The sequence below is a fragment of the Apium graveolens genome, chromosome 3 (assembly GCF_009905375.1).
Source record: "Apium graveolens cultivar Ventura chromosome 3, ASM990537v1, whole genome shotgun sequence".
In the NCBI taxonomy this organism is placed as follows: domain Eukaryota; kingdom Viridiplantae; phylum Streptophyta; class Magnoliopsida; order Apiales; family Apiaceae; genus Apium; species Apium graveolens.
This window is the reverse complement of record NC_133649.1, coordinates 134,878,439-134,891,112: the sequence shown is the minus strand read 5'-3', so window position 1 is coordinate 134,891,112 and position 12,674 is coordinate 134,878,439. Positions and strand designations below refer to the sequence as shown.

General features: G+C 34.9%; 1 protein-coding gene across 2 annotated transcripts; it reads left to right on the top strand.

Moving 5' to 3' along the window:
- The first annotated feature begins 757 nt into the window (after nucleotides 1-757).
- LOC141712778 (E3 ubiquitin-protein ligase RKP) lies at nucleotides 758-11,293 on the top strand. 2 transcript variants are annotated; one of them, XM_074515850.1, is made up of 11 exons: nucleotides 758-1,061; nucleotides 1,297-2,909; nucleotides 3,642-4,463; nucleotides 5,105-5,265; nucleotides 5,597-5,735; nucleotides 6,945-7,028; nucleotides 7,846-8,127; nucleotides 8,236-8,367; nucleotides 9,120-9,319; nucleotides 9,963-10,158; nucleotides 10,690-11,293. In XM_074515850.1, the coding sequence occupies exons 2-11, from the start codon at nucleotides 1,419-1,421 to the stop codon at nucleotides 10,990-10,992; spliced, it is 3,810 nt and encodes a 1,269-aa protein (XP_074371951.1). In that variant the 5' UTR covers nucleotides 758-1,061; nucleotides 1,297-1,418; the 3' UTR covers nucleotides 10,993-11,293. The 2 variants fall into 2 exon arrangements, with proteins under 2 accessions (XP_074371951.1, XP_074371950.1); XM_074515849.1 differs by having other exon boundaries at nucleotides 1,244-2,909.
- The last annotated feature ends 1,381 nt before the right edge of the window (nucleotides 11,294-12,674 follow it).

Sequence of the window (12,674 nt, the reverse complement as noted above, 5' to 3'; positions counted from 1 at the left end):
AACCCTATACCATCCCGCGAACCAAACGACCCCTTAGAGAAGTTCTTAAAATCAAGAAGAAACCAAAAATTACATTCAACCAACTCTGTAATTCAACGGTTAGGTTGTCCGGGATTAACAATCTTGTTTGTTTAGGGCTTGTGACGTTTTAATAGTTATTTAACATGTTCTTTATCAATATTAATTTTTATTGGAAATTGTACTATCAACTCATATATAGGTTAATAATACGTCTTATTATTACGCAAAAAAAGAGTCAAAAAATATAAATATAATAAATGTAAAAAATATAACCCAGAAGCATAAAACAAAGGCTTTTTAAACTAAAGTATAGTCTCACTCGTAATAAGACTGAAGACTAGTGATCTCTCTCAAAAGATATATGATTGAGCGGTGTAAAACAGCATAGAGTAATCTAAATTCCAGAGACAAACAAATCTAGAAACAAATGAAACTCGATGAAAGTAGCTCAACTCACATCCACATATATCCAATTAATGCACGTTTCAACAATTTCGGGGTTGGAATTTTCTAAAAACAACAGTTAATTATTTAAAGTTTGGATAAATAAGAAACAAGTTTGTTTTCTCCTTCCACAAGTAAAGATCACCGATTCAAACTCAAAAGTCAAGTACTAAACACAGTAAAACAAGAAACCAGCTACTGTCACAAATATTTACAGCAATAGTAAAATCCTAAACCAAGATATATATAATTGAGCGGTGACGCCCAAAGAACACACAATTATTAATCTCTAATAATCACCATCTCGTTTCAAGTCCAACAAGTGGTTGACGTTTACAATCAAAGCGTAAGTTAGCAAAGCCGCCACGTCTCCGGCGTACACGTGTCAGTCACTTTTCCTATTTCTAGGGCTTGTTCCCGGTCAGCTCAGCTTGTACTTCATTTCTATCCCTCCCTCCCCCCAATTTTCCTGGAATTTATTTATCATAACAATAAATAAACTATTTTAATAGAATAGAAAATCTCAAATTATAGATTTCGTTTTCTGTTACAAACAAACTCGCACATGTCAATGAAGCCCTAATTTCAGTTCCTTTGTAAGTATCTATCCCATCTATTGTATGTATATGTAGCCAGTTTTATTCAATTGCTTGCTTTTTGTGTTTTTTATGTATTTATGTTGATATCAATCGTGATTTTCTTTTTGTACTGGAAACAGCTAGCTTTAATTTCAATTATCTTTTCGTGTTTCGAAATTGTAATCGTTTAATTGTTGTAGGTGTTTTCGATTTTGTTTCGAAACTCAACGGAAATATATTACTTGTTTGCTAGGTAATTGGAGGTTTAATTGATATATGTTAGGTAGTTGGGGATTGGATGTTGCTGTGAGGTGCGTAATTAGAAAACGTTTTTAGAGGTTATTGTGGTGGATTAAGGTGTTGCCTCCCTTACGTATGGCTGAAGACGGCCTGCGGATTGGTGGGATTATGTCTGGGTTGGCTGTGGTATTGAATGATGAGGATGGGAAAGGGACTTCTCAGAATAACCGCCGTGTGTCGTATTGTGATGATTTTGGTGATCAGTCAGTTGAACGTACTCTTGAATATATACTCGATCTCCCTTGCAGAACTGTTAATTCGCTGACTTCTCCGGTTGATACTAATACAGTTCGTGCTATTATAAAGAGTGATATCTCAAAGTATCGTAAAAGTTTATGTAATGTTTATAGGGACGGGGTATCAACCATGGGGGATGTGTATGGTCCTCACAAAGTTATGATTGAAGAATCGAGTGTTTGTGGTGATATTCGAATTGTCAAGCCCCCTCTTGTTCTTGAGAGTAATGCTATGTTTAGTAGTGCAAGGGCCAATGCTTGTGTATGGAAAGGAAAATGGATGTTTGAAGCTATTCTTGAAACATCTGGTATACAGCAGCTTGGATGGGTGACTCTTTCTTGCCCTTTCACTGATCACGAAGGGGTAGGGGATGCTGATGATTCTTATGCATATGACGGGAAAAGGGTCAGTAAATGGAACAAAGAAGCTGAAGCTTATGGTCAGTCGTGGGTTGTTGGTGATGTAATTGGATGTTGTATAGACTTAGATCATGATGAAATATCCTTCTACAGGAATGGTGTTTCTCTAGGAGTGGCATTTGGCGGTATTCGCAAGATGGTTCCTGGACTGGGGTATTATCCTGCAATTTCTCTTTCTCAGGGTGAAAGGTGTGACTTAAATTTTGGGGCCCGCCCCTTTAGATATCCTATAGAAGGATTTTTTCCGATTCAGCCACCACCATTAACAAATTCTCTTGCTACTCATTTATTGCATTGTTTTTCAAGACTGCTGGATATTCAATGCATGGAGACGTCAGGTTCCACAACTGGCGGGAGAATGAGAAGATTGAAAAGATTTGTTTCGTTTGAAGACATTTTTGATCCCGTCTCTCGAGCAATAACCCAGGAGTTATATGCAGCAATTGATGCAGAAGCTGAGAGTGCAGAATATATAGCAGGAGGCCCACTTTTGTCTTTCATTATTGAAGTTTTTAAATTGCAGGCACCTCATGACTATAGAACGTTGGATAGAGTACTTGATATATTTTTAGAATTTGAAGAATCAACAGTGATTTTTGACAATATCTTAAATGCCATCGCATGTTGTTGTAAAACAGCATCAGTTGTTCTAACCGAATGCCCATATTCTGGTTCATATCCTTATCTGGCGTTGGTGTGTCACATGTTGAGAAGGGAAGAGTTGATGATAGTTTGGTGGAAGTCAGATTTTGAATTATTGTTTGAAGCTTTTCTATCACAAAAGATTCCTAACAAGCAGGACCTTCGTTGCATGATGCCTTGTGTATGGTGGCCTGGTTCAAGTGAGGACATTTCTTATGAAAATAGCATGATGCTGACAACTACGGCCTTATCTGATGCAGTGGATAAAGTACGCCCTCATCTGAACTTAATTGCATCTTTCAGCTTGGATCCCATATATTTCACAACCTACATAATTAAATAGTCCTGATATTACATATTTATAACCAGACTGGTTTGTTTATTTAATCCACTTGTTTTTGTGTCTATTTTATTAGTCCATCAGGGTTTTGTATTCCAGTACTCACATGTTACATGGTATGTACATTCATTGTATGCTTGATTATACTGGATTCTTATCTGAATATTGATATATTATTAATTTGAGGATTATTCTTGGAGTAGAGATTTTCTCTGCAGTTCAATGTCCCAAGTGATTTGTGTTTTCAAGTATTGTCCGGCATCAAATCTCAATTCACGTATTGAAGCAGGTTGTCGATTTTGAGATGCTTGTTATTCCAGCTACTCCTTCCCCTCCTATTATAATTGTATTTGAATTTGAATAATAATTGAACAGATGTTTGTTAAACGCAATTCTGTTATTAGTTATTCTCGCTTCTGTTTATGTTTTACATGTTTCGAATTTTTATTTTAAATGCAGAACCCCATTTCCACAAGTCCAACTAGATCTCTTATCTGATACAACTACTAGTACGTATAAGTCGATGTGTTGGTAATATTTTTACTGTTTGAAGTTATTCCGAAAGGGTCTTAAGTTCAATTTAGGCTGGTTCCTCTAAGTTCATCGGAAATTTGTCATGTCTCATCCAATAATCCAATAATTGCTCATTCCTCTCTGCAGATTGAGGAGAAGCATAGGGAGCTCTGCCACTTGGTCATGGAGTTTATTCCACCTGTAATGCCTCCTCAATCACCGGGTTCTTTGTTCAGGACATTTCTGCAGAATTTACTCTTCAGAAACAGGGGAGCGGGCCATAATATGCCTCCTCCAGGAGTAGCAAGCAACTCAACTATTATTTCCTTATATACTGTGATACTCCATTTCTTATCAGAAGGTTCCTCACTAGGGGATTTTTCTGGTTGGATGAAAGGTTGTGGAACTGATGTGAGACCTGATGTTGGTTTTCTCCATAGGGGTGGCCAACAAAGTTTTCCTGTTGCATTGTTTCTTAAAAGCAATCATCATAGCATTGATGTTTCTAGGCTTGGAGGATCATACAGTCATCTATCAAAATCGCATCCTGTAAGCAAGGAGCAAGAAGATGAAGTGATTAGATGGGAAGAAGGGTGTATGGACAGTGAAGGAATCAGAGTAACCCATTCTGGTTGGACAAAGCCGTGTTGTTGTTCAAGTTATGATGATTTTACAAGAACTTCAAAGCATCCAATCAGATATGCCACGAAAGATTCTCAGGGTCACTGCAGCTCTCTTCCAGAGAGATCATCTCATAGTGCTGCCGAATGCAGTACTGGAAGTTTGAACGATGAGATAGCTGATAAACCCAGCACAAGCGATCAGTCAGAGTCTGGGTTTGGTTATCGGTCGTTGTCGAGAATTGTTCCAAGGGAGAGCAATATGTCATCAGCAATACTTAAAGAAGAGGAACTGTTAGATGCACTTCTTCTATTGTATAATCTAGGTCTTGCACCAATCTTCAAACAGGTAGGAATTCCAAAAGCAACTTCAGCTCATGTCTTACCTTAATCTCATTGAAAATGTTTTTAGTGTATGCCATAGAAATTTAGGCCCCAATCAAAGTGTGTTTAATTGGTTTTCTTTATTAATGATGCACTTCTACCACTAGATAAGTATTACAGTTACATTTATCGATTCTTTTCCAGAGTTCAGCATACTGATATATTGGTGACTTATATGCTTCATCATGGTAGTATTACTTGCATAATCCATTTTTTCTAGCAATATCTTGAAGTTCACACCTATAACTTTCTCTTGAACTCAGGTAGAGGTGTTCAAGCTGCAGTACGGTCTTCATGTTAATTAATACTTTATACTAGTTGCACGTAAAGAATTTCCTGTATGAATGTTTGTCCAAATTTTGTTTGCTAGTAGAAACACCGTTGCTCCTATTTTTTCTTGTATTTTTTTTGTCCATCATCCAAATTGAACTTTATATTTTATTTACAGTTTGCCCCCTCCCTTGTGCAACAATTAACTGCCTTGGGCATTCTGGTCTGACGATGATGTGTTTTTGTAGTAGAAGTCCTGTTAACGGCTTTATATGTAGGCATCCTTCAGTTTTTCTTTTTAATTGAAAATTACATCTAACATGATTTTTTTGCTAGGCATCATCATGCATATCTCATCAGGCACAATCGATCTCACTCCTGGAAGAAACTGATAAGCAGATACGTGAAAGAGCTACTGGGGAGCAATTAAAGCGTTTGAAGGAAGCTCGTACTGTGTATCGAGAAGAATTGGTGGATTGTGTTAGAAAATGTGCCTGGTGAGTTGATCGTCTGGAGAGATATTTTTAAAAGAAATGATAAATAATTTTTTCACTTGCATTCTTGTTTATGTTGAATGTTATTTTTAGTTAATAAATCAAGCCTAAATGTCACTTGGTGCTAAAAAGTGCGCTTATCCTTGTTGTCTAGAGCTGTAATAGGATTTGCTAGACTTGGACCAATGGGAATGGGAGTTTGTGTTTAGCACGTCAGTATTAGGTTGCTAGTGGTCTTACACTATTTAAAATTTCTAGCCTCTCCCATTTTTAACCGTTTTTGAGTATTTCTTTGGCCCTTGATTCTATTCATATGATTCTTTGTGGATAAAAGGTACCGCATCTCACTTTGTGCCCGATGGAAGCAGCGGGGAATGTATGCAACATGCATGTGGATTGTTCAATTGCTTTTAGTTCTCAGCAAAATGGATCCTGTCTTCATCTATGTTCCAGAATATTATCTTGAGACCCTGGTAGGTTCAGTTGCCTTCCTCTCCTTCCGGTAAACAAGTGACAGCTCTGTTATATATGTGTTACAGTTTTGTACTAGTGCCATTGTATTCTTTGCATTTGAGTTAATATTTAAAGGCAGGAATGAAACTCTTCCTAGCCATTTTCATTTTCCTCGCCTTCTTTCAAGAGACATTTAAACTAGTTTTTTTATTACTTATAGATCACGGAGATGGAGTTTTGGATAGTAAGATATTCAAGAAGTAATGTGAAATTGTTACTGAGTTACTATTATTTATCTTCTCTTTTTTTTTAATTTGTTTTATATATATGTAAATATATGTGTGTGTGTGTGTGTGTGTGATAGATAGAAAGTGAGATAGAAACTTAATTTGCGGTCTCATAAGAGAAGCCTGTAATGTTCTTTCATTTAGTTTTATCTTACAAATGTTAATTTATCTACATTATTAGATTATCTATTAGGAACTTGATCCCATCAAAACTAAGGTGTGTGATCTGCACCACTTCATTTATTACTTAAGGGTTTTTTAATATCCATTGTTGGTCCCTTTTTATCAGTAGTAAAACCTATGCACCAGTTTTATTCACTTTCTAGTCCATTTTGGGGGATCATTTAATACCACCCTCTTAGGAGTGTGGTATTTCAATCAAATGTAAATTAACTAGAAAATTGATTGAAATACATGGGAAAATATTGATGAATAATATAGATAATCAAATTTATTTATGTACATAAGCTAACAGTCGGGAATATAGCTAATAGTCGGGACTATAATCACATGAAACAAACATGGTCCAGATACTTTGACTTTATGCATTTTCTTACGAAGTTAATAACTGTATAATTTTTAGCTTACAAATTCTTCTTGCGCCGGTTATCATTCCTTTCTTCTCATTTATGAGTATGCATCTTCTACTGAATCACCACTACTTGTGTTAAGTTCGTCTTGTTGACTTTTGCAAGATGAATACATTGGGTTTTTGCAATTGTTTTTTTGTTATTATATCTCGTTGGTATCTTGAAACAAGGCAATGTATGATCCCCCATGAGTTTCTTCACTCATTTGGCGAGCCTTCTTCCATTTGGAGTTTTACTTAATATTTGCTGTTCTTGATGCAGTTACTGTGCTATGTGATTGTTTCATAATATTACACCTGTAATTAGCTTTCTGCTTGATTTTGTTCATTGGGATTTCTTCTGCCGCTTGCAGGTTGACTGCTTCCATGTCTTGCGTAAGAGTGATCCTCCTTTTGTTCCTACTGCAATATTTATCAATCAAGGCCTTGCCTCTTTTGTACGTCTTCGTATTACATTTTTGATAATACATGCAATGCATTACTGTAGTGATTGTCCAGATGCATGGTTTTTGCTTTTTGATAAGATGGATGCGCTTTATTTGTGCGTGTGAGATTTTTTTTTGTGAGAGCTACATTATCTACTAAGCAAATGCAGAGGCAGAATGACCAAGCAGAGTTAGGTAGCACAAATCGATTCCCCCTATTGGCCGGGGGGTGAAAGAGCGGGCAATAACAAAATTTAGACTTCTATGCTTAATTCTTGAGAATATCACCTATTAATTAGGCTGATTAAGATGGCAGCAGCAAAATTGTTAAAAGAGAAAGGGGTGGAGATAGTAATATGATCTTCTAATCACTTTTAAGGTTGTTTGCAAATTACAATTACAACTCACCTAAAGCTAGCATACCCTTGTTTCCAAAAGTTATTATACTACTTTAGTATTAAGTTACCAACTCTCCTTAAACCTTAATTGTTAGGAGGGCTTATATTTTTACACTCCTCTCACTAGAATGCCCATTTTTGGGTCAAAGAGTGGATCACTTGGCTCCATCTTGGGGCAACAGATTTGCCGTGGTGTCCAATTTAAAGTATGAGAAATATTGGGGGTACAGGACTCTGATAACATGTTAAGTTACCAACTCTCTGGAAACCTCAAGGTGTTGCAAGGAGATCTTACCAGGATCTTATATTCTATTATATTATGTTATAAAAAATAGTTTTAGCATGTTATATGTTATTTGACGTGGTATTCTATATTCACCTGAAACTTATACGGAGTAATTGGGTTTGTGTTGGATATGATTTGCGTATAGGTGAGTTTTATTGTCACTCACTTCAACGATTCAAGGATATCAAGTGCAGAACTTAGGGATCTTCTTCTCCAGTCTATATCTGTGTTGGTACAGTACAAGGAATCTCTGGTCGCTTTTGAGATAAATGAAGCAGCTACGCAATGTCTGCCAAGAGCATTGTTGTCAGCATTTGATAACAGATCCTGGATCCCCGTCACAAATATTCTTCTCCGTCTGTGCAAGGGTTCTGGCTTTGGTTCGTCTAAGCACGGAGAAACTTCAACATCATCAGTTACATTTCAGGTAATTTGGTAATCCACGTATCACCTCTAACATTCTTTTTAACCTCTAGTTACTTACTTGACCGACTTCAATACTCAATAAGTTATTATTATTTTTTTTGTTTGAAAGAATTTACTCCGGGAGGCTTGCATTGGGGATGAAGAGTTATTCTCAGCATTTCTCAACCGTCTGTTTAACACCCTAAGTTGGGCAATGACAGAGTTTTCTGTTTCTATTAGAGAAATCCAGGAAAAGTACAAGGTAATTTGAAAACACATCACAATTAGATTAATGACAAACATTTAGCGAGATTTATAAATAATTGTGTCAGTAACAATCTAATGACGGCAGAGAATATAATTTATTAGCAAGGCGGATAATAATCTGATGCTGGACTGTGTAGTGTAATTCTGCTTTAGTGTGTGCTAATAAATACTCTGTGAGTACTTGTGCTTTTTAAAAATTCTGGCTAGGATAATTTTCTCTTAGGTTGTCAGCAATGCATCTTGTATATTGTGTAGCTAGGATTCTGCTCAGTCATCTCTTTAGACTTATCTCCAAATAAGGTTATTGGTCTCTATAGTAATGTAGGGGGTTACAATATTTTGTATGCAGAAGGCTTAAGAGAAGATTATCGAAAAATTCAAAGATTACAGTTTATTATTGATATATTAAGTGATAGAACTGTGATACCATAATAAGACGTTCAAAGCTTTTGGGTTATTGTAGAGGTAAAATATTAGTTAAATTCCATCTTTGTCCATGCACACTATTATACCGAAACATACGCTTTTATACCGAAACACACTACAAGGATTGGGCCTCGAGTGTTAGAGTTTATGGTTATGCTACTTCATAAACATCCTCTGTTTGCTTGTTAGTAGTTACGTATATGATTAGTATTATTATTTTTTTTATTGTGTATGCATGTTTAATTTACAGTATTAATTCCAAATGGATCTCTTGTTTCCTTTTTAACTGTTTACAACCTTGTTTTAAATCATTCTCTGTAGATCATGGATTTGCAGCAGAGGAAATGTAGCGTCATATTTGATCTCTCATGCAATCTTGCAAGAGTGCTAGAGTTTTGTACTCGCGAAATCCCCCAAGCCTTTCTTTCAGGCTCGGATATGAACCTGCGTAGATTGGTTGAGTTGATTGTTTTTATTTTGAATCACTTGATGGCAGTGGCGGATCCTGAATTTATTGAATTGTATGTTTTTTATTATTGTCTATCACTTTTCTGTCTAATAAAATATGTCTACATCTTTTAAGAGAGGGAAGACCAAATTGAACTAAAATAGCGTTCAATATACCTAATCTGGATTTTCATTTGTTCCGAATTCCGCCTAGGCAATCCTGGAGTTAAAAACCCAGAGACGACTTTTTATTTATTTATTTTATGGCTGTCAAACTTCTAGATTATGGTTTTAGTGGATGATGGACCTCAGGGGTAGGACCAAGTGCCTAGCGTCTAGCCTGTCAGCTGATACAGGGGGATATTCCCTAGTGGTTTTATTAACGTAGATGTGTATTTTAATTCGATTTTTTTCCTAATATTTGCAAATCATATTATAAGAAAGATTTGAGTTTTGCTTAAAAATGCCCGAAAGTTGATGTAAGAATAAAATTCATTAGAGGAAGCTTCAATTTTTTTTCCTTTGGTCGAGTTTTAGGTCTGACTTCAAATGTGTGGGGTTTAGAATCTTGAATATTCAAAGCGCTGATATATAGTTCAAATTAACAATTGATCGAATATTCTTTGATGTAAATCTTTAAGTGTTTATATCAGAGATGTAAAAATTTCCCAAGGATTTTTGAGATCTTTTCTTACATATTCGACGTTGACAATGCAGAACAATTAGACGACCTGGCCACTCTCCGGAGAAGATAAATAGAGGCATGATATTAGCACCTCTTGCTGGCATTGTCTTAAATTTGTTTGATGCTAGTATTAGTACAAAGGAGAATGATATTGCTGGAATATTTGCAAGTATGGACTGCCCTGATACAGTTGTTTGTGGCTTCCAGTATCTTATTGAATATGATTGGGTAAGTACAGTGTTTGCTTTTTTTTTGTGTTTTACTGATTTACATGGCATGTCTAGATCCTTCAGGTATATATTAACATTTTTTTTAAATTCATGTATTATGATATCATAGCCAAGTAAGTTTCTTGAACGTCTCATTTGGCGTTTGACAAGTGCTTATATTGTGTTTGATTGAGGTGGATGAAATTGGCAAGGGAATGGAATGGAATTTATACCTTTTTATGTTTAATTTTTTTACAAATATTTTTCCTTCCTCCATACTGTTCCTAGCAGTCTAAACTAGAGCTCAAAGCTACTAATTTGAGAAGGAATGCTCTATTCTCCTTTACTTTTTCTTCACAAATCGTATTATAAAAAACATTATACCCAACCTAATTGGTCGAGGAACGGAGATAATTGTTTCGGTTGAACAGAAGGGTGTTTGTGAGCAGCTAAATTGTTTCGGTTGCAACACATCAGTTTTTTGTTACATATTAACCTCTGATAATATGTTTGCACTAATCTTTTAGTGACCCACTTGTTAATATTCCAGGCTGCGTCCTTTAGGGGGGATGTTCAACTTGCAAAAATCAGGCAACTAGAGAAAATCTCAAGCCTCCTCATATGTCGAACCGAAACTCATGAATCTGAGAGGAAGACTTATGAGGGAGAAGTAGAGGGAGATGATGGCACATGTTGCATATGCTATGCCTGTGATGCAGACACCAAATTTGTACCGTGTTCCCATAATTCTTGTTTTGGCTGCATTTCTAGGCATCTTCTAAATTGCCAGAGGTGTTTCTTTTGCAATGCAACAGTCACAAAAATTGTTCGCAATGACATGAAGGCAGCCTAAATTTAGTCTTTTTCTCCCAGCCAAGGTGGCTCTTGCTGGTTGCCAGGTAGGTGTATCCATTAGAATGTATAGGTGAGGGTGGTTGAAAAGGAAGGAGAAACATATTATGATCACAGGTATTATTTATTAAGGTTTGGGACATAGAATATTGGGTTTCAGTCGTTAGGAATGGACTCAGACGTTGAAAAATAGCAGGAGCAGGGGAAATGGGTGGATTCTAGGAATTTTTGTAAGAAATGCTGAAAGGCATTATTATGTATACACTGTTAAAAATATAATAAAGAGTAAATTGCTTTTTACACCCATATTCACTTTTTCGGTTTAATCTTAAACTTTTGATTTTGGCGGAATGTATTCCTCATCTTTTAATTTCGTTTCATTTCGCACCTCTTTTAACAATTTTCAAGGGTAAAATTGGAATAGTATTTTTATGTTCATGTTATTACAATGTGCACCCCGTATTTATAATATTATAACAGATTACATCCCGATTTTAATTTCGAATCGTCAAAAAATATATAAATTTGTCTGATAATATTAGGTAATATTTTTTTACTTAAAAAATAATTAAAATATAAATATTCTCTATTAAATATGAATTGGAATCGCAAATAAGTCTTTTATCCAAATTAATTAAATTTAAATAACATGTAGATAATTTTAAATTATATATATTTTTAAATAATAATATCAAAAGATATCTCTTTTATCAAATATATGTGTCTAGATTTTGATATCACTTTTCGGCACAATCTTTATAATTCATAATTTCTTATTTTTGTTTTAATATTTTTATAATAAATCTCTATTAAAACTATAAGTTTCCTAATTTTTCAAATTTTTTGGTGTTACTAAATACTTCATTTGATTCATGTTCTTAATTTTATTTTTAAAATAAATTAGCTACAAACGATATTCGCGAACAGTTCGTGTTCATTTGTGTTCGGTTTGGTTCGGTTCGGTTCGTTGTATTCGCGAATTGTGTTCGGTTCGAATATTACCGAACTCGAGTTCGGACAAGAAATTTTGTCCGAAATGCTTATCGAACAGTATTCGGTTCTTTAAGATTTTGTCCGAATTCGTTAAAAGTTCGTTCGAGTTCGGTTCGTTTACAACTCTAACTGAACTAAACTACACAAACCAAAATTTTCTATTTTATTCGGTTTGGTTTGAATTTGGATCGTTTTTATAACATTAATTTTGGGTTTCGGTTTATTTTTTTTAAAAAAAATCACACTCGACCCTAGTCAGTTTGTCTGTTATATGTTTTATTTTATAATATATATTTTTATGGGTTTCAAAAGTTATGAAAATTTAAAATAAAGTATAAATTATAGAACTATATAGGGTGCATATCGTTAAAATATTAAAATTATGGGGTGCATATCGTCATTATATAAACTTTAAAAACCATTCCGACTTTATCCCTGACAATAACGGTTATTTTGGAAGAAAATTATTAAAAGGGTGCAATATGAAGTTAAATTTAAAATTAAGGGATGCATTCTGCCAAAATTAAAAATGTAAGATTAAACCGAAAAAGTGAATATTTACTAGGGGTGCAAAGCGTCATTTACTCTATAATATATAATCATCTGTTATTAGTGTCTTCTTTGAGAGATATAATATTTGGGAAAGAAACGTGCAACAGTACAGGGTGTGATTGAAAAGAATAAAGAAAA